The sequence below is a fragment of the Ostrinia furnacalis genome, unplaced genomic scaffold, assembly GCF_004193835.3.
Source record: "Ostrinia furnacalis isolate ACB-3 unplaced genomic scaffold, ASM419383v2 OfSCF7455, whole genome shotgun sequence".
NCBI lineage: Eukaryota > Metazoa > Arthropoda > Insecta > Lepidoptera > Crambidae > Ostrinia > Ostrinia furnacalis.
In genome coordinates this window covers 236,725-260,125 of record NW_021137694.1, presented here as the reverse complement: position 1 = coordinate 260,125, position 23,401 = coordinate 236,725, and the positions used below count along the sequence as shown (strand labels likewise).

At 39.1% G+C, this 23,401-nt stretch overlaps 1 protein-coding gene across 1 annotated transcript in view; it reads left to right on the top strand.

Moving 5' to 3' along the window:
- LOC114364660 (pinopsin) overlaps positions 1 to 4,035 on the top strand; it is a 91,574-nt gene extending 87,539 nt beyond the window's left edge. The window contains exons 7-8 of the mRNA XM_028320888.1: positions 1,349 to 1,438; positions 3,044 to 4,035. Of these exons, the coding sequence (XP_028176689.1) occupies positions 1,349 to 1,438; positions 3,044 to 3,835 (882 nt within the window). The 3' untranslated portion in view covers positions 3,836 to 4,035. The remainder of the gene's footprint in view (positions 1 to 1,348; positions 1,439 to 3,043) is intronic.
- The last annotated feature ends 19,366 nt before the right edge of the window (positions 4,036 to 23,401 follow it).

The window sequence follows — 23,401 nt, the reverse complement described above, 5'->3', positions numbered from 1 at the left end:
TTTATAGTAAATGTAACATTTAGGAAAGTTTGGGATAACAACTGTTGCAGAATATTAACGAAAGCAATTTTTGATCGCTACTTTTCTAGTCCCATTAAAGATAGGCCCTTTTATTGTACCTAACATTAGTCTTACGATCAATGGTCTTGAGTTAGTTAAAATAAATAATCCTAAATACCTATGTAGGTAATACGACGAATAAATCAAAGTACATAATTATGTAAATTGTTATTTTGTAAAAATCAACCCCTAAGATTTAGTTGGGGTTCTATACTAGTATAGATATTATACTGTAAAAATTACGCAGGCGAAACAGCGGGAAAAAGCTAGTATAGAAGCAAATCATACATTATAATTATGTTCTTCATAAGCACCTTCTATATGTAAAATAGGTACAGATTAACTGCTTTGAATAATGTTTGCTTTGCGCACACATACCGTTAATATGCCCTTACTTAAGTGCTGGTACGATCTTTGCTCTTCTCCGTGTCTTAACTGATATGTAACTGAGTGAGAATAAACCATAGATTTGTTATTCCATAGAATTCGCAGATGACAACAATTTATTTAACAACTAGCTTTTGCCCGCGGTTTCACCTGCGTGAAATTTAGTTTGTCACAAATCGTCATATTTTTTTTTTGCCTATAATGTTATGTTATTCTGGGTTATAAGAAATAATACAGCAAAGTTTCAACAAAATCTGTTCAGTAGTTTTTGCGTGAAAGAGTAACAAACATCCAGACATCCTGACATACAGACATCCAAACTTTCGCATTTATAATATTAGTAGGATATAATATTAGTAGGATAGGATAGGATTTATTGTTGAATAATAATTTTAATGAAGAGGCATTATTATTAAAATATATAGAAAATCATTTCTTAGTAAATTAAAACTTATATTACTAGACTTAACTTTAACTTAAACAAACACTGCAATTAAGTTCTTTGTGTATCTAAGCAGTAACTCAAAGTTGAGTTTAGTTACCATGAAATGTTTTTGCCTTGACCTATTTGACAAGTAGCCAAGTGCAATCCAATTTTTTGTTGGCGTCGACAACTCATGGCCAGGATCTTAGTAATTTTTTTAACGAGTAATGGCCATTCACTGGGATCATTATTATGTAATTATCTTGAAAACATAATTGCTTAATGTTTTCTTTATATTTACAAAGAAAAACCTCTTTGAAATAGTAGAAGGAGCAAAAAGTTTCTCATTTCGAAATCCTCAGTCTCACATTATTTTTTTTAATATTTTAACAAAAAAATTCTAATTAAAATACCCAATTATGTTATTCAAGTTTCGACCTTAAGTTTACGATGATTAAATATCAATTTCCATTGCAGATCTCGCCGGGAGCTGGCGTGATACCCGCTCTAGTCGCCAAGAGCTCTATCTGCTACGACCCCCTAATATACGTCGGCATGAATACACAAGTAAGTACCATTTAATTAGATAAAATATATTACTGTTTTGTACAGTTGACAGCACATCATACTTTACATTTTTGTTATAAAATGGCACTTCTTAAAAGTTTATAAGGTACTACAAACTTTAAGCTTGGTGTGCTGCTGTCGTCTGTACAATCACATTCTGATGTAGGTAAATCTTAGTTTTCAGTCACAAGCATGTTTGTAACAACAAAACAGTACAGAAAATAATAATAAAGTACCTACATCGTAATACCTATTTATTGAGGCAAAAAGTGTGTTGAAAACAGTACTTTAGTCTACGCTGAAAGAAACTGACCTACTGTTACCTGCTGACTTGACTATTTATTGAATAAAAATGAAAGACTGGGCTAATCGCATAAGATTTACGTTAACCTACGTTATCTTTAGTAGCAATGTTATGGAAACAGAGAGTTTAATTTCTATTTGAGTAAATCTTTGTCATTTCATGTACCTACATACCCTCACTTTTAAAGCCGGGTCTCCAGCGCGTATTTACCCTACACAATCAACAAAACATGTCAACATTCAACAAAATTGTCTGCAAATTGTGCGTTGACAAAGTTTTGTGTTCTATGTAACAATTCACGTCGGATGCGGAATGCCGTTTAGATGATGCTAGGCGCTCGCAAATGGGTATTAGTAGACCGCAAATTGATGGCAGGGACATTCCCTAAAATGTACGCCAAACAAATGTTCTGAAACTAATCTGTAGACACATTAACCTGGCACCAAATGATGAATTCCATCAGCAGAGTTTAAACTTTCATACCCTCATTAAAAAGGATTACAAACGCTGGTATACCTAGTACTTTGTACAATACCTACGTTCCTAAGTGAAAAAGTTTTAATTTCACCGTTTATTTAGGTTTCACATTAATATTTTTGATAAGTATTCAAAACAGTAAAAAAGGTAAAATTCTCGGAACTTGAATGAAAAAACGCGAATACATCAGATGCTTCACGCTCTACTTATTCGACATTTGTACAATGTGAATTCGATACAGTATAAAAGCACAATAAAAGCCCTGACAAACGAATTTTACAGCTGTATTGCCTATTGTAGAAGCAATGTTAAATATGTAACCATTTACCAACTAAAGTAAAAAATTACAACATCACTACCTACCTAAGTAACATCAGCGTGTAAAATTGGGGTACTCTGTAATTATTCCGTCATTTTCTTGGATGTTTATTATGAATACAGGTTCTGTAACTGACACATATAGGTAAAATGGAGGCTTAAGAAGTAATTTCAAAGTCGTAGCTACGAGTGCTTGTAAATTACTCATATTCCAGAATTTGAATAACCTGCCATTAAGATATAATCCCAATAATTCTGTCTGTCAATAACATTTTATCCCAACCATAATGAGTATTTATAATGTTTCCACGTCATCAATAATACACCCATATTCCGAAAGATTAATCTCCAGCGAGGGATAAGGGTCCGTAACATTTTGTGACAGGCGCGCTTTATGAGGATGTTGGTTTAGGATCCTAAATCATGTTTTAATGCTAATTACTCTCTGCGTAATAATCAACTTTTGAAAATTTTCATAGCCCTAATTTTGTGTGGTTTGTCCGCAGTTCCGGCAATCAATCAAACGGATATTCGGGATGCACAGCAAAGGGAAGCAATCGCAAACGGAGAAAGGGTTCAACAACACCATGATGTCCCCAGCCCACAAGCTCTCCGTCAACAATGAGACCACACGGTACATCTCCTCAGACAGCACCATATCGACCATTCCCAAGAAAATTAAGGATACCAAAAGGATAATTTTTAGCGATAGTATTACTGAAGTCAACAACGAAAATAACCGTCCCATTAGAGATGTTGAACTATGCACAATTAATGAAAACAGAACAGCATCTGATGGAGAAAGATCTGGAGAAACCACGTATGATGACGACAGTAACAGCAACAGCCAGAAAAAACTTGAACTATTCGGCGAATCGTGTAAACTGTTCAACAAACGGTCGCCTGTGGTTACAATAATAGACACTGAACATTTAATATTTAGTAAATATGGTAAAAACAAACACGCCGATAGTGGAGGCGTCAATAATGTTTACGGAAATGAGGCTTACGAAGAACATTCCACGGATAAAACGCACGATGTATACAAAACTGGTAATGAAATAAAGACACATAAAACTATAAAACATAGTTACTCACTTGATCTTAGTGTTGTAGCTAATGAAAGCAAAGGCAGGAAGCTGTCGATAGAAACGAAATTCGAGACGTTGATACAGCCGAAAGGATTCTTTAAAGATACTATAATAAGTAAGCTTTTTGAACCGGAGTCGAAGCAAGATGGCATAAAGAGTTACTTGTGTACGATTGACAAAGGCGATGGAAGTGACAACAACTTGTAGCTCTAGACTGGTGTCCGAGTACCGAGGGAACAAACTTAATATCATTTACGATTTAGGCTCGACGAATGTTTTCACAGGCCTCGGGTAAAAAATTGGAGACCGAATTTAAGTGAAATTTCGTGATCCAGTCTAAAAAGGGTGCTGATAATTTAGAAAGAGTTTAGGAATGAAAGCTGTAAGTCATGGATCTGTGATATAAATACGAGTGCCAAGGTATAATATATAAAAATATTTTTGGGAATAATAAAGGTTAATAATTTTATAAATTGAATTAAGGTATGTACTTAAAACGTTAATTCTCCTAAATCAAGCCCAATGGTATTGTTGTATGAGATTACACAAATTTTAAATTAAATTAATACATACGAGTAAGAAGGATGAATGATAACTCTTTAAAAATCTTTATATTTAATGTGTTCCTTGCTAATAAAAGTCACAGTAAAGTAATCTTTATTTGTATAAACTATTGATACTTAGTACCTACTTATAAATAGTGAAATTTTTAGTCGAAAATATTAAGATAAAAGACTAATTTAAAATTTATAAAGTGTTATCATAAATGGCCTCTACATGTCTTAAATTTTTTCATCCAGCCTGCACTTAGATAAAAATAAAAGAGGATAAAAAGATGTGTCGCAAAATCACTGTAGGGCAAAATAAACATAAAATTGTCTTGTACTTAAGTATAATTAAAAATATTTTTCTATTACAACGTGTAATTAAATTAATATAGAACAAAATCGTGAAGGTGAAAATTAATTAAATATTTTTTGTATCATAGCGATACCACCTTATGTGTATGGTTTATGGATAATTAATATAATTCTTATTTTAAATTTCAAATTGGGTAAAAAATAATTGATTGTCAATTATTATTATATAACGAATAATGTAAGTTGTTTAATATTTGTAACGAGTGTTTGAAATAACTTATAATTTTTTAATAAGTAAATTATTAATGTAAAGACACAACTTAAAATTTCAATAACGTTCGATTATCTATACGATTGTTTGAATAATTAATTATTTATGAGGTTTCTTAATGAAAAGTAATTAATTATAAATCTTCATGACAATGATTTCAGATCAAATTGTGGACCTGTTTCTCTTCCTCAGATTTTAATAAACATTGTATAAGTAAACTGACACGATATTAGTTAGCCAAAAGGTGTCGCTAACATAAAGAAATAATTAAAGAAGCACAGTAGATTTTCTATGTTTCTGAAGTGGTTATGTATTATTGAGAGTAATGCATTATTAGTTGATTCAGCGAATGGACATGGACAATACGCGGCACGTTTAAAACTGAGTTTACTTTGACATTCATTAAATTAGGCTGAGTTGTACTACCTAACTTTGACCGTAACTATAACGATAACCGCTGTATTTTGTATGGAGTTTGACAGATTTTTGACGTTTGTCAAAGTTAAAGTAAAATAGTGCAACCCAGCCTTATTGTTTGTAGACTTTCGTTAACATCATCGATATACCTAATTGCTTGCAAATTTTTTAACAACACGCAAAAGCAAAGGTCCGTATTCACCATTGACTTTGAACGCGGTTTAAGCACCAAACACAGTTTGGCTTGTCTAAATACTTTAATTATTATCTACTAAACCCGGTTTAATAGAAGTTTTATTTTCTTAAAAACGGTGGCGATAATATTATTAATTTAAAGGGTTTAATGTTAATGGTGAAACTGGCACTAATTGTAAATTCCTATCTCATAGATGCTGCAACAATCGTCTTTATTTCAAAACTAGCTGACCCGGCGAACTTTGTTCCGCCTTAATGGCAATAAATAAGCAGACTTTTTTTTTGTTTCGAACGGGATAAAAAGTATCCTATGTCCTTCTCCTGGCTCTAAACTACCTCCCTGACAATTTTCAGCTAAATCAGTTCAGCCGTTCTTGAGTTATAAGCGAAGTAACTAACACGACTTTCTTTTATATATATAGATGGGTTGGTTTTGAATTGTTTAAAAAAAGGAATGACTTCATTAGATACTCTCAAATTGATAGAGATGTTTTATCATGTGATATTCATGAAAATAACTGATTACTTTCGATGTTTTATAGACAATTTAAAATGTTTTATCTTTTGACCAATACTTGATTTGTTGAATATTATGTCAAACCTAACTCAGTTTGTCATGACCGTTAATATGAATTTGAAGTGCTCATACATATTTGTACATTTGAATGAGTCTAAATGTTTTAGTATATTTTAGCCGTTTAAATTGAGTGTTTTACTATATTATTAAACGTTTCTTATTTATTTTTTAGTTTTATTGATCGTCAGAAAATTCCTGAGTTACAAAATGTTACAATATAAGAATGGAAAGTGTTCTTGGCAAATATCTGCCTACGCCTGAAATAGTGCTGTGCCGTGTTATAATAATGGTATCGATACTTTGGATCTACGGGACTACCTATTCTCATCTCTATCGCTGCAACATCTGTGAAGTCTGGTGTGGTGAATGAAGGTTTCACTGTTTAACATTACCCTTCAGTTGTATCAATACTGTCGATATTATTTTATACTATCGACATTTACTTACACACCACTAACTTGAAGACAGCTGTCGCCGCAGGGAGGGTTCTTTGACGTAAAAAAACTATCGTTATTCTAACAAGAGCTGCGAGCAAAATACTTACACATTTTTTATGAAAGATTCCTTACAAAATTCAATAAACTTTTTTTCAGCAGCTTTTCACACAAAGTTTTCGTGTTACTACACAAGTTGTTTTTAAGAATTATATTAGTGGTAAAAATACACCAGATGGCTATGTTGAAAATGTATGACATTGTGTAAATGAAAAAGTACTGGACCAAGAGGAATAGTTTACCTTTAGAAATATCTACGAGTAGCTAAACATTATCAACATCATCATAATGCAGTAACAATAGGCCTACCATTTTGCAAAAAAAATAATAATAATCGTAACTATATTAAACGATCTACGAATCTTTTGAATTAGAGAAGACACCACATTTACTTCTCATCGCGATATTACCGATATTAAACTGAAACAAAATAAGTATTTCCGTATACTACCCATTGTAAAACCGCCCAAGTGACCGTCAACTCGTTTGAAGCCGGCTGAAAAGGGGATAATAGCGTGCGATCTCCCGGAATTCCTGAAGGATACGTTGAATGGCTCTCAGAGTCTTTATTTCCCGTAAGTAGGCTTCATACACTCCAAACTGGAACAAAAAATCCAGGGAAAAGTAAAAGATGCTTGGGAAATAAACATAAGCAAATCGTTCAAATGCCAGTCGAATTCACACAAGAAGAATGTAATACCGTACAATAATAAACGCGCATTCTTACGCATCGTTTCTTGTATGGAGAAATTAACTTTTATTGTACAGATATAAATTAATAATTCTATCGAAGAAAGCCCCGAGAGAGGAGATTGTACTTTAGCTGTAGGACTTTGTAACCAAAAGAATCACGCCTGTGTGTTATAGTTCTTGCAACTCACGAAGCCGCGAAGGCGAATGAGCTTTACTTGTGTGTGGGTACGTGTACCTACATGCACATAACGATAGTGTAATGTTTATCAACACTTTTTAAAATCAAACAGTAGCAAGCCACCACACATGTTAAGCTCACTCGCCTTTCTGAATTGCAACAACTATACCTAAAGTGACCAAATCTATTAAAATAGGGTGTCAGTAGCCTAAGCCTTTGCACTGTTTATACGCGCCGCGTGAAGGCGCGGCGGCGGCATCGTGTGCAGGAGCGCTAATGGTTTCAGTGTCAGTCCAAACTGCTGATTCGAGTCACCAGTTCGATTTTGTTGATCACTGAAGAAATGTCGTGAACATACTCCTAATCTATTTCAGCCTATTTGAAGTGTCTTCAGCCTATTTGAAATTACTTTTAATCTTTCAAAAAATACCAACCATTATGAAACCAAACCTTAATTGAATAAAATACCAGATGAAGAAATTTTTCTGTCAGCGAAATTGGACTAAGCTAATAGTAGAAGTAGAGCAAAAAGTATTAAAATTTAAGTGGATCTATTGAAGTTTGGGCTTGCAAATCCAGCGCTAAGCTTGTAAAACATCAGACAAAAAGTAAGTGTTCTTCGATAGTATCTCTGAGATAATGGCTTGTGGTGTTTGAAACACTTTTGTAGGCCAAATTTTTAATCTACCAGCAAAGCTACAGTTACTGCGGTATTCACTTCTAAAGATTTTTTAGGCGCAGTCGCAAAAACGTTTCGTTAATCGAGTATTTTCGGGCAAGTGGGTGATTAACCTGCTGTACCCTAGTCCGGTGGTGGGGCTGTCACCTCAGAGCTTCTGGACTCGCGGGGTTTTCCGGGTATCCTCCCTAGTGATGGGATTCTGTTTTCACACTCTCCGAAGGGATCCCGATCACATCCCCAAGCAGGCTCTGGATTGGAACCCCCAAGGAAAACGCAAACGTGGTCGCCCCAAGCAAACTTGGCGGCGCACTGTGGCAGACGAGGCGAAGAAGATCGGCAAGACTTGGAGCGAGATCAAACACTTAGCTCAAGACCGAACGCGATGGAGGACTGTTGTGGACGCCCTCTGCCCCATCTAGGGGACATAGGACCATATGTCAAGTAAGTCAGTCGCAAAAACATTATGTAGAGATTAAATGATCTAATTATGTACAGCAACAAACACAGTTAGATAAGTTTGGCAACTCTGTGGGATATGTCAGTTACTTTAGTTTTCTTGTCTCTCCTGAATCTCCTCATTTCTGATTCGATCACGTAGGGACTCGGAGTATAGAACGCTGCATCGCTTTTGAAAAGGAAGCGGGAGGCATCTGGATGCGGCCAGCGAGGACCGGTAGTCGTGGAAATCCTTGAGAGACAGTTTTTAAGGCAAGGTTGCACCATCTTACTTTAGCTTTAACAAACGTCAAAGATCTGTCAAACTCCAAAAAGCACCGGTTATAGTTACCGTTAGAGTTAGGTGGTGCAACTCAGCTTTAGTTGATGTCATCTGCTGAAACGAAGGAACACAATTGAGAAATGTGCTAATAGTATCCGTAATAAGGTTAAATAAAGATAGGTACCTCCTACGCAAGGAATTTTATAAAGTTCAGTGATCTTTATGAAATTCGTTTACGTAGAAATTCCAACTCATAGAAGAAAGTTTTGTCAGAAATATTTTAGTCCTACAGCCTAAAAATACAGATTCTCTTGTTAGACGCGGGCTTAAAATATAAATGCGATTGTCTTTATTCATGAATGAAATATCACTTCATAAGCAAAAGAGGTTAATGTTTCGCATATTCTCTTTAGTACGAGAGCCCACGACCAAAACCATGTGTCATAGCAATACGGCAAAAACCCTATAAAATCGTTAGATTGTATGATTCTGAACCCGACTAGGTGTGTAGTAACGGTCGAAAGTGTAGCAACTGAGTGGGAGGCCATTTCTGCTGTGTCAAAAAAAAAGACAGTCGGTATTATAGCAATACGTCTGATAGTGAAAATGTACATAGATTTTATAATTGTATTACGAAAAAGTTTGTTTTCAGACATTTTGCGCGTAGCATATAGCACGTGCGCATTTTTGAAAATGTCAACAAATTTAGCCGACCTGTATCATAGCAATACGGATAATTATTTTTTTTAACTTTTCGTATTGCTGCCATGATTACCAAAAACCTGTTTTCAGACACTTTAAGTGTATCAAAAAGTTGTATGATAGAGAAGGTGCTACACTTAATTTGTCTGATATAAATTTTTTGCACATGTGGACAACTTATTTTATCATGTCCAACAATTTTCAGACATATTGCTATGATACCGATCGGTAAAATTTGTTAACATTTTCAAAACGGTCTCAAAATTTAATGCGTTCACATTTCCGTCTGAAAATTGTTTTGTTCGCATCAAATAACCAAAATTTACTAATAAAAAAGATTTTCAGACGTATTGCTATGAGACATTTTTTTTGTCTCATTTTTAATTTTTTTAAGTGATTTTACGGGTTTGCGCTACACCACTAACGTCTGAAAATAATGTTTCCGGTATCTCAGAACTATCATTCAACTACAGTCTGCAAATCAGACATATTGCTATGATGCAGTTCGGTAAAATTCTTTGACAATTTTGAAAATTCGGTCAGATCAAACGCTACGCGGAAAATGTCTGATATTGGTATTTTCGAGTTCAGGATAATCGTATCTATCGATTTGATGCGGTTTTGGCCGTATTGCTATGAGACAAAAATTTTGGTCGTGGGCTCTCGTACTACTTGATATATGAGGTAATCTTGTTCTACCACTTGAATGGCTTTGCCAAAAAGCTGGCTGGTAATAAAAATAAATTAACAATTGTGTTGGAACTCACAAATTGAGCTAACGAAGCCAAGATTTTATATTTGTTGAAGTTTTATACCACCGTGTACACTAACCCTATTACTATTATAAATAAGGAGGTAAATAATTAACACCGAATAGGCGGCACTTTGGAAAGTTTATAGGACTATAAACGAGCTAGAGATTGCAGTGATTTAAGCTTACACACTTCAGTTAGTTGGAAATGCCGATCTCCTATCCTCTCAAAACGCAGACCTATTGCAATCTCAAGTATGTTGCCCCAATATCCGAAACGCCAAACTAACCCACGTAAATGCTAAATCAATTGTAAACGATGTAATTGGAGAATACATCGCATATAATGGATCTACTGTGCTGCTAGAACCACCTAATCTAACTCAATAACTTAACTAACTCAATTCTATTCTATAGTTTTAGAGTAAAATGGTGCAAGAGAGTACAGGCGATAAGAATATGCATTAAAAAAGTAACTGCAGTAATATTTTGGACCTATTTACCCTAGTTACTAAGCCTGATAAATACATGGATGTCTCCCTAGATTTCAATAAATCAGTTAGTTCTAACCTAAAATTAGTCGAGATTCGATATTATTTACACACGTTCGTAAACCGCATAAGAGGTTTTTTTCAGAGGTCAATTATTGTTATTTGGAGACTTGTTTATTTGTATTTGTTTATTTGTATGTACCAATCGAACCGTATCATTCGTAGTCTTGAGAGAGTTGTATTTTAGTTTCCTATCCCATTTCATTATTAATTTATCCTTAAAAGCTTTTCCGGAGCATTTTATCTCCAACTAGCGGCCGCCCGCGACTTCGTACGCGTGGACCCCGTTTTACCCTTAGGGGTGAAGTTTCGAGTTTTTTAGGGTTTACCCGGAAATTATTCAAACTTTTCTCGCTGTAAAAACCATCCTTGGACTTCAACAAACATTAAAAAAAAAGAATTGGTAAAATTGGTCCAGGCGTTGTTGAGTTATGCGCTTACCAACACATTTTGCGATTCATTTTTATATTATAGATTATGAGAGAGTGCAATTTCCTCTCTTGGAATCCGGATTTCCGGAATCACAAAGCAGTCTACAATCAATGATAGTTGAGATACTTACAGGGTCAAAAGAATTTGGAAGATAAGAAGACAAAAAGACACCTAACTTGACCTTCACTGGTTGGGTTTTTATTGGCGGTCAAGCTGTTTACACAGGAGTTGCAGCGGTGGGAAAGAGAGGTGGGAATAGTCCAGTAAAAGACACTTAAGGAAATTGGTCTAAGAGTCTACGTCACGACGTCTAAGGGTCATTGTCAAATTTTGTGCAGGTAAACGAGTCCCGCAACATTTTTTATTTTTTTGTACTTAATAATGTCAAAATCTTTTACGAATTATGTATTAAATACAAAATACATCGCATTAGCGAGCATCTATTATTGGAATAACGACTAAAGTTTCAATATTTTTATTTTTTTTTAAAGTAACAGAGTGGTCATTAGTGGTAACAGAAAGGTTTTCCTTACAAATTGTACCTGTCCCATGTAGCATTCCGTTACAATAAACATCAAATAATTGCATTTNTACTTGCCGTTGTTCCAGAACCTAAAAAAGTCTGCAAAGGTAAAAGAGTATACTACCAATTTGATAATCCCTTAGATATACTTGAGAAATAAGTTATTGCAAATTTTCAACTACTCTTCCAAGAAAATCAAATTTTTATTACTATAAAGATAAGGAATCTATAAGAAAGTAAGCTCTTGATTGGTAAAATACAGTCATAAGTTAATGTTTTGATGAAGTGATTTGGACATCAAGCTCAATAAGTGCAAATTATTACATAATATGCAATAAAATTAACAACTATGTTACTGTGTTACAACTCTGTTACTTTTCTGTCCCAAAGATTAAAAGAACATAGTAAGATTTTAAAGAAAAGCTAGTCATTATAATATAGCAAATATCGCGATGCGTTAATTTATTAGATATTTTTACAGTATTATGTTCCAGTTGGCTGCTAATAAATCGATATTTGGAGGACTTAAGTAGAATTTAAGGTATTTTAATATTCAAGAAGTAACAGAGTTGTTTAAGAGTTCAGATTGATGATTGTTAAACTTAAAAAAAGACTGTTATGATTCTAAATATATGTAAAAGATATAATACTGTTTAATATTAGTCCCAAAATATTTGCGACTGACTTGTTTAATTTCATAATAAAAGGTAAAACGTAATGGTAACAAAGTTGTATTTTTTTTCACCCTGATCCATTAAATCTGGAATAAATCTTAAATTATTGGTTAAACATCGCGGCAAACTGTAATAGATAATAATTCAGTTGTTTTAACGGCCACGGACATAGAAAAAAGTAATATCTAAGCATATATTTATTTTGAAAAAAATATGATTTTAAGTTACATTTACCTGCGCAAAATTTGACAATGACCCCTAAATGATTGTAAATGTCGTGATCATTCTAGCCACAGGACGTTCACTGCAGAATATAAAGGCCTAATGATTTCTAGATTGGCCGATTCGCAGCGGCCTACATCTTGCGCTTCGTCATCAGATATATGACCTTTTAGATATTGATATTGTTTTAATCAACTACCTACGACGAAAACTAGACCTATATTCAGAAGCTACTTAAAACTAATTCAAACTCAAGTCTAGGTTCAAAGTTGACTTAATAGCCTGAATTCCACCAATCACCCTTGAAACTAGCTTTTGTATAGTTAAATCGAGTTTTGATTGTAGTTTCAGAGCTCCCATTCTAAATACATGTCTGTGAAATTCCACACAACACTAAACCAGATAAGAAATATTTCCCTCTATAAAATAAAGGCTAAACACTAACGTAGATTGTATAAATGTTCGTGTTACGAAAATATACGAGTAGAACGAAAATACCTCAACTAATGAACACATAAACATTTTATGAATGTGTTGAAGTAATTTCAGCTTCAACTATTTTAATCAGTGCAGGCAATAGACATTAAAATTTGTGGATGCTGTGACTTGCTTGAGTTTGAAATAATACCAGACTTATAAGAAAAAATAACCTTCCACCTAATCCTGAAGAAACTATGTCTCTCATAATAACTCATTACTCCAAGAATCTTTCTAATTATCCTCGGAGCTGGGCTCGTTAAATGGAAACCTGAGACGGCTGCAATACATCAGGAATGGCAGCGCTTTATCCAACGCGCCCAATTATTGCCAGCAAAATTGCATTTCCACGAAAAATCTGACGCCCGGAATAGCTGAACAATTTTACTCCGTTTTAGATTTAAAACGCTACGTTGCTGGAGTGAGAGCTAATCTCTGCTCTCGACGTGTTGTAATAAAAGCTATTGAAACTTAATGTGCTAAATATTGAGCTGAAAATTGCTTTTAAATAGGTACAAACAAATCGTTTGTTGGTTATTTTTCTTAAGCGCTTTGGTGGCAGGCTGCTTTCACCATACATCGGTGTCAAGGTGAGTGTGGCTGGTAACTTGTTAGTAGTGAATTTCAAAGAACTTCAAACGAGCTATTCGATTTACAAAAGCAGTGCCCAATTAAGTTTTAGTGTCAAAAATCTACCCAGACCAATAGTCACTATAAATTATAAAAAAATATTCCATGGCGCATGGAGTCGGTTGATCTCAGTCGATGAGGGACTTTATGAGTACTGTATTATCATCATTACAAACTACGATGAAGGTGACAAAGTTCTCCAAGGATTTGAATTAACTTAAAGGTAAAGAAATATAGGATATGAGCAGCGCGCGCGCGTGTAACGTGCGGAGCGCGAACGCGTACTGGCGATCGATGCGTCGCGGCTATGGGCGGGACGCCGATCGAAAATTCTAGAGCGCTGTAACCGTTAGCGGGGCGCGGCGCGCGGGGTGTAGCTCGCGCGGGATTCGAGCTATGCCCATATCGGGTAGCGTAGCGTGATGCCGGCGCGATAGGCACGTAGTAACCGGTTTGCTATATGCTCCCCCTCTAGACCAGGGAAACGCCCTCGTCCGTGGTCTAGCATTAACCATCATCCCCCCCTAAACCTTACGTGGTCTTCCGCGTTTCCTTTTAGGAATAACGGGCTTCGGAGGGACGGCTTCGCTACCTTGGTAACGGGTAAGATCTTGTGTATGATATCTCCCTATAACAATGTCAGGCTGGTCGGTACTGGAGATGTTGTAAGTAGTAGGGCTAACCTTCTCTGCTATGCGATAAGGTCCATCACGGCGCGGGAAGAACTTGGCCGTCAGGTCTTTGGAGCCTTTACTCAGGAGGTGAGATTTTAAAAGAACTAAGTCACCAACCTGGAATGCATCTGAGGGACGACGCGTAGAATCAGCGTACTGCTTAGCCTTATCCTGTTGGATCTCCACCCGTTCTCGCACAGCTGACAGTGACTTCAGGAATGTCCTGAGATAAGGGGTAATTTGTGGGACGAAATTGTCTTTGTTTGAGATAGCACGAAGGTCGTGTACGACCTCTGTGGGGGACCGCATTTCTCTGCCGAAAGTTAGAAAAGCTGGTGACGTACCTGTAGTGCGGCACTTTGCACTATTCAAGGCAAAGCGGATCACCGGTAGCTTTACTGGCCATGATGTGTGGTCCTCTTCCACGAGATGTGCTAACATTGCTTTCAGGTCACGGTTTTTGCGCTCGGCAGGATTCGCTTCTGGATGGTACAAAGGCACGAAGTTTTGTTTGATATCCAGGACTAACATGCACTCACGCATTACTGCGGACACGAACTGGACACCGTTGTCCGAAATAATCCTGCGAGGTAAACCGTACCGCATAAAATACTCCTCAATAAGAGTGTGTGCACAGGCTTCTGCTGTCGCTTCCTTGAGAGCGTACAGTTCCGTCCATCTGGTTGCTGTATCTTCCACAAGTAAAATCCACCGCTCCCCCTGGTCTCCTTCCGGTAACGGGCCGAATAGGTCAATGGCTAATACCTCGTTACGTTGGTTCATAACCGGTGTCTGAAGTAAACCTTGGGGTTTGGTATTGGGTGCCTTGTATCGTTGGCAGTGGATGCAGGCTTTCACGTAGTCCGTGATTTTCCTCCGCATCCCTGTGAAATAATAAAGTTGGGCAACCTTCTGGTACGTTCTGTCGATGCCTGGATGACCGGCTGTTGGGGAGTCGTGTAGTTCCTTTAGTATTTCTGCAACTTGACCGGCTGGAATAACTAACTGAGGGGTTTCGCTATCAGAGTCCGGATTGTATCGGAACAGGACTCCTTGGTCCATGAGGTAACCCCTTTCTGACCATCTTTTGGCATTGAGATCGTTGGTGTCCTCCAGGTCTTTGACAATTTTTTCCACTTCAGGGTCTGCGAGTTGTTCTTGGCGCAGTTGGCTTGGTGGCTTCGTGGGCAGAAAATACCGCAATCTTGGCTTGTTTCGGATGAACACATAGGTCTGCTAAGCGTGTCTGCCACGACGTTCGCCTTCCCTGGGGTATATTGGAACTGGATGTCGAAAGACTGGAGTTTTAAGGCCCAACGGACTAACCTTCCTGCTGGCGATTTCAGGGATAGCAGCCATCGCAGGGGTTGATGGTCGCTGCCAATGATGACTGGTTGGCCGTCCAGGTAAGGTCGAAAACGCTCCACAGCCCACACTACAGCTAGCGCCTCTCGCTCCGTGGTGGAGTGGTTGCGCTCAGCTGCGTTGAGAAGTCGGCTGGCGTATTCTATCGGCCTCTCCTGGTGACCTTCACTGCGCCGAGGGCATAATTGCTTGCATCGGTGCGCAGGATGAAGGGCTGGGTGAAATCAGCTTGCACCAGCACAGGAGCCGAGGTAAGTAGGCGCTTCAGCTCGTTGAAGGATCGAGNTACAATGCCTGCATAGCTAATGAAAATTCAGCCTTCTAGTTTTATCCACAACGAAGTTACAGGCGGTCGAAAATGGCCTGAATTGCTTCGAGAAAAGGATGGTACGGCCGTGCCGCTTTTTTGCTCGACTTGGTGGGGGCACTGCCGTGCCCCCAGATTATAAATTAAAAACTTTTAATTGAAAACTATTACAATTTAATGGGATAAGTGATAAACGATTATTTTATAACTTTTATTTTATTAGCGTTCTTGGTGGAAAAACCATTTGAAATTGAAAACCGTGGAAAATGTAGGCTGAGTCTTCCATTTGCATTGCAAGTGTGTATGCAGTGAAAACTTCCTGTTAACGATGATTAATGATACGATCATTATAAAATGAAAATTTTTTATTGCTACACTAAAAAATAAATTACTTACATGTGAATAGGTACACAGAAATAAAGAAAAAAAGAAAAAGTTATAAATAAAATTTGAATCTTATGATGTTACACTTTTATAGGTAAGCAAAAGGTACCAGTCTCAGCATAATGCTGAGCTACAAGCTCAGCGCTGATTTTCAGACTGGCCCTGAAAATGGTCGGTTGGGTTGGGAGGATAGTGTGTTATTTGAGGCACATGTTAATTTTCTGTGGCGGTGTATTAGGTGTTTTGTGTTTTTTTAATATCGAAATGCAAGTTAGGGTGTGTGTTTCGTGCGTTGGCGCTGTGGGGGTTTTGCATAGACCAGTGACTTCTTCCGTTNTATGGGCGTGACGCCGATCGAAAATTCTAGAGCGCTGTAACCGTTAGCGGGGCGCGGCGCGCGGGGTGTAGCTCGCGCGGGATTCGAGCTATGCCCATATCGGGTAGCGTAGCGTGATGCCGGCGCGATAGGCACGTAGTAACCGGTTTGCTATAAGGCGTTATATTCGCAAAGTATTCGATGAACTAGGTACATCTAAGTTGCTTATTCGATCTTTTTTATCTCCGATTCAGAGCATAATCTTCCTTGATTTATTTCTTTCCGGTCCAAATCACCAAATATTACGGCTAACCACTATTCTGCTAAAATATTAGCCCAGAATAAATGAAGATTTAGATAACGTTACATCCTGTATAATTATGTGATAATATGTCATTGGGGAGGCCTATGTTCAGCAGTGGACGTCCTGTGGCTGAAATGATGATGATGATGATGATGTATCATCTTTAGCACAATAACTGCTAATTAGACTTCTTTGGGGTTCGGCGACTGGCTGAGTTCAATTTCCAATTGAGTGCAAAATTAAAAACCGCTATACACCTACTTTTTATTGTTTTCATTTTGGTTTATATAAGCATGGCAAAGCGGGAAAAGCCTGGATACGGGTAGCGCAGGACCGTTCATTGTAGAAAACTTGGAAGAGGCCTTTGTCCAGCAGTGGACGTCATTTGGCCGAAACAAACGAAGTAGGTATAGCAAGTCCGAATCAATGTGACAGCTAAAAGTTATCTGTAATTTTCAGCCATCGTGTTTCTGCCTGAGATAAATGCCTCCAAAATGGCTCATAAAAGGCCCACAATCCAAAACAAATGGAAGACAGTTGCTTAGAATTGCACAAAAATAGACTAACTACATTTGCCAAGCAGCTGTGTAAAAATAAACAATACCTTTATTACTTATATTAGTAACTTTCTCTTTGTCATCGGTATCTCAATTGAAATGTTCAGGTTCACTCCTCCGCAGTGCCGTATTATCCATAAGGCACTTTAGGCCAGTGCCTAGGGGCCCACTATGACCAGGGGCCCAGAACTCCCGATAAAAAAATGAAAAAAAAAAAAAATTCAAGAAGAAACTCAAACCACCTCAAGACTTCGCCTTATTTTGGTTTACACATTCAATCGTCATTTATTTCGATATTGTGGAACCTAATTCCTTTTCGTAACGTTGGCATTACTGCTTTGGTTTACATGACAGGTCGACTGTCGAGTCGTTCAGAGACTAAAAAGGCTATGGAGGCTAGGGAGAGGGGTGAGGGTGTGTTGGCTGTATCATTCGATATAGCCAACGCTTTCAATACCATCCCTCATTCCACCATACTCTAGGCACTTCAACATCACAGAGTGCCTCAGTACCTTCGAGCGCTGCTGGCCGATTACTTACGGGACCGCGAAGTCCTGTATGTTAACAGAGACGGCCAGCTCTAACGGCGCGGCGTAGCCAGCGGGGTTCCGCAGGGTTCGGTGCTCGGTCCACTCTTGTGGAACCTAGGCTTTAACTGGCTCCTCCGGGGCGTCCCTCTCGCGGGCATGAGTGTCATATGAATATGCTATGTGGATGACACTCTGGTCACTGCCCGGGGAAGACATTTGGGGCCGCGGCATGGCTGGCGTCGGCGGGCGGCACATTAGTCGCTCGCAGAATACGACGCCTCGGCCTGAAAGTCGCGCTGGAGAAGACTGAGGCTCTCTTCTTTCCGGGGCCTCGCCAGCAGGTCCATCCCGACGCCCACATTGTGGTTGAGGACGTTAGGATTGACGCCAAAGGCCAGATGAAATATCTGGGCCTCACCTTGTTGGGAGGTGGCATTTTAGCCCGCACTTCAACGGGCTAGCGCTATGCCTCCTTAAGGCAGCCGGCGCACTGAGTTGGCTCCTCGAACGAGTTGTCGTCGACTTTATGCCGGCGTTCTGAGGAGCATGGCGCTGTATGGCGCCCCAATCTGGGCGGACGCACTCAACAACAGACCCCAGTGGGCCATAGCGCAGAGGGTCGCAAGGACCTACCGCACGGTAGGGCACGCTGCGGCGTGCGTCCTCGCTGGTACTCCTCCTTGGGAGCTAGAAGCTGGGGTCTTGTCTGTCATCTATCACTGGATGGCAGACCAGAAGGCGCGTGGAAAGCGCCCGGCCCCGGAGCGGCGCGGCGCCGTCAGGCAGGAAGAGCGCGAGATCATGATCGACCGCTGGAAGGAATACAGTCCTATCAACTTAAGCTGAGAATTGCATTTGTGTGAGTGATCGCCAAAAGTACAGTTAGTAAAACACATACAAATAAAATTAATGTTTTATTAAAAGGAACTCCATAAAACACTAGCTACCAATTGGGCCGATGTAACGACACTTGACACATCCTTTTAAATAAATAAATAAATAAAAACAGGTCCTCGCTCAGCATTTATGCCAATTGCCAAGGCACGAAGTACCGCGACGCTGATATTCTGCGAGCACCGTTTATAGAGAGGGCGTCCAGCCAGCCTTACAAAATACAACAAAAAGACAAACAAATTTATAAAATTACAAAATAAAAACAGACTAAAAACTTTTCGTTCACACCTTTAAAATACGTATTCAATTAGCATAAAATTTGTTTCACTTGCCTGCTTAATGGTTTTCGTACAGGAAATTCACTTACAGTAGGAGCCATTTCACTAATATTTGGAACACAATTACATAAAATTACACGTCTATCTGCTACCAGTACCGGGGGTGAAGTGAAGTATGTGAGCGGCAGGGAAGTGACGCGTGGCGGACGCGCCGCGCCTCAGGCCGATTGCTATAAACTAGTATAAACCGGTTTAAACCATGCGCGGGACGCGCCGCGCCTCAAGCCGATTGCCACTCTACACTATCGGTGTGCACTCACACAAATGCAATTCTCAGCTTAAGTTGAGAGGACTGTACATGACTCGCGCGCAGTTTGGCCGCCGCACTCTGGACGCCATTGGTCCTGTTCTGGACCAATGGTTGGAACGACCGCACGGGTTCCTCACATTCCGTCTGGCGCAGGTCCTGACCAGGCATGGCTGCTTCGGTTCGTACCTGCATAGAATCGCGTGAGAGGAATCTCCCGCTGTGCCACAAATGCGGCGCGGCGAATGACACGGTGCAGCACGCCTTCGCGGTCTGAACAGGCTGGGCGCAGCAGCGCCGTGTCCTCACTGCGGTCGTGGGCCGGGATCCTTCGCTTCCGAGCCTGGTCAACGCCATGCTGGGAAGTGAAGGATGCTGGAAGGCGGTCGCCTCCTTTTGCGAAGAGGTCATTCTTCAGAAGGAGGCAGTGGAGCGCGAGCGGGAGAACGATCCTCTCGCCTCATCGCTCCGCAGGCGGAGAAGGTGGTGGAGAAGGCTGTTGTACGATCATTCTACTCTGCCCCCAGGTGGCGGCCAGCAGGCCGGGGGTGCGGGGGCACCCTTGTCACCTCCGTCTGATGGGAACGGCTTGGCGTTTCGGGCCATTCCCGTCGGACCCCCACAATGGGGGCGTGTAGGGTCCGCCGTGTAGGCGAGCTGTCGCCGGTGGTGTCACGGAAGTCTAAGGGTACGGCTGGATACTCGCGACACCCCCACTTGGGCGATGGCGGAACGCCGCGGAGGTTTTAGTGGGTATACACCGTCCGACGGAGCAGCGCCCTTTTTAGGGCACCGGGAGTCCCACACTCCACCCTATACCATGGCAGTGATGAGGTGGTGACGGTGCGCAAAACATTTCCTCCGCGACAAAAAAAAGGGGGGCCCGAAACGAGCTGTGCCTAGGGGCCCCGAGATGGTTAATCCGGCCCTGCTCCTCCGTAATCAAAGGGTGATCAGCTGTTAAGAGTTTTATGGGTTTACATAATGAGAACTCGATATTGATTCCGAACTGAAAATCTTAATTGAAAACTATTAAAATATAATGGAATAAGTTATTAACGATTATTTTGTAACTTTGATTGTGTTAGCGTTCTTAGTAGAAAAATCATGAAATTGAAAACCGTGGAAAGTGTAGGCCAAGTCCTCCATTTGCCTTGCGAGTGTCGTGATTTTTTACCGACTCCTTAATGCGTGCGTCTTACATGTATTAAATACATACATTTACTACTTTTAATAATAAATCTCATGTCAAATTTTGTCTAAAATTGAGATTCAAAGTAAAACCATTCTTAGAGATACAAACATATTGAACATGTTGCTTGTGGCTCCATCTGCGTGGTGTTCGTTTTTGTCACAGATAATCTCGACGCTATCGGGAATCCCTCGGATCTACTTTAAGAGGGTAATTTCCTGGAAGAAGGTACTTATCTTACATCTTTCCCCAAAGCATAATCTATCGCCATTTTCAAATTAATTCGCTTCACAAAAAGAAGCGCGGATTGTTAAATATTGTAGCTTAAGAGTAGGTTAGAGCGAGGTACGTTTTAACAAGGGCGAGTTGTGACAATTTTGGAACTTATTAACTACTAGCGAGCTCGTACGCGTATTTTAGTTCAAGTCTCGAGCTAACAAATGCGCTTTGTTGCGAGCTCGATTGTAGAGTTAAACTAGGCGCAGACCACCGACTTTTTAGTTGGCCGATAGTTGGGCCCGATTGTAATTTGTTTGAGGAATCGGCCGATATCAAATCGGTGTAGAGTAGACCATACTGATTAAGAGTAGGCGCACACCGTTGATTTTTCGTCGGCCGATAGTTTAGTCGGGCAGTTGATCAGTATGGGCATGTATGGGAGTGCGCACACTACGCTGATTCGATTTGGCCGATTCTTCATACAATTTAAAATCGGGCGCAACTATCGGCCAGCTAAAAATCAACGGTGTGCGCCTACTCTAACAGCCCGACCCAGCTATTAGTCAACTAAAAGTCGGTGGTCTGCGCCTAGGCATATAGGTTTCCAAAGATCGACAATATCACAACTCTCCTCTGTTATAACTCACCTCGGTCTCTCCTAGCTGTTACTTTCGCAAGTTTATTCTGATGCATTTAGAATTATAGTAAAAGTACAACTTAAGTATTAATTACAATATCAAACGACTTATTTAGGCTGGGTTGCACCATCTTACTTTAACTTTGACAAACGTCAAAAAGCTGTCAAACTCCATACAAAATACACCGGTTATCGTTAAAGTTACGGTCAAAGGTAGGTGGTGCAACTCAGCCTTAGCGTATCAATTATCTGTTTTCACGCCAATCTGACCTTGTATTTTCACTTCAAAGAATTCCATTAGTTTCCAGTTTGGCACGTTCTTAAGATGTTTGTTCATCTACTTATATTAAAAGGGCATTTCTACAGAACGGTGTTTTTTTTCTCAATTCGGTGCTAAAATTAATATTTAGTTTTTTAAGTAGTTTGAATACAAATAAATAAAGTTTACTCCATTCTGAATGTAAAAATAGCATTGTCACTAAATATTGTGAAGTGGTTTATGAGAAAAGTTAAGCACCGAATTGAGCGAGCACCGAATTGAGAAAATGAATCACGGAATTGAGAAATGAAACTCCAAATTTAAAAATCGCTCCGGAAACTTAGTAATACCTAATGTATTTCAATAATCAAAATAATAAATACCTAAAACGTTTTTATACTATTAGTTAGATGGTTAATTTTAGGTTTAAGTGTCTGAAATATCCAAGCAATAACAAAAATCCTAATCATTATGCTTAATTTTTTAATAAGGAACTATGAATCATTCTTAATTTTTATATATTATTTTAATTTCATCAAAGTCTCTTTGTTTATTTATTCTTAACATTTAAACATAAAACAAATATAGCAAGACCCAAGAGCTAGATTGACCTGTCAATATACCGAAGATATACCGGACGTCAGTTTGTACAAGATTAAAATGGCTCTCAACCACCTGAAATACAACAAGGCACCGGGTGTTGGTTGACGGCATCACGGCTGAGCTTCGCCGGTACGGTAAAGGCTCTAGAGAAGCAGTTCAATTCCGTCATCCTCGAAGGAAAAACGCCTTCGGCATGATACAGAAGTGTGGTGATAGAATTATGGACTTCTGAGGCGTGTTTACAAGCTGTTTTCGAGAGTCCTTACNCCGTTTTTGAACTTTCGGATTTTTTCAAGGCGAGATGTAAAACCTGGCGGTCTTCTAAATATGCTCTCCATCAAGTCAAGAGTCCTATAAATACGTGTGATTTTTTTCAAGTCCGTACTTCAATTTTAAAGGTACTTTTTTCGCCCCAGTAGGTCGATCGGTCGTCCCCGTAGAAATGCCCAAAAGCGAAAGGTCACTGATTGACTGACTGACTGACTCACACATCACAAAATCTCAGCAACTACAAATGCTAGGAGTCTCAAATTTTGCATGGGGGTTCCTTTTAGAACGTAGCTAGCACTACGCGTAATGCTCACTAAGAACGGATTTTACGGAACTCCACCCCTAAGGGGGTAAAACGGGATCCACGCGTACAAAGTCGCGGGCAGCCGCTAGTTGATATAAAACTATTCTTTTGTTTGAACACAATTTTCAAAGGAATACACCGAGTAGAGCAAATATTTAGTTTTCTGTAATTATGACCGAGTCAACTCGTTTGTGCTATTATCATAACGCTTGTTAGTCTCGCCGAAAACTCAAATTAAATAATTCTCAGACAAATTTGGTAGCCAAGGACGAGCGGGTTTACTACAAATTGCTTTTGGATGATAATTTATAGACAATATAAGATAA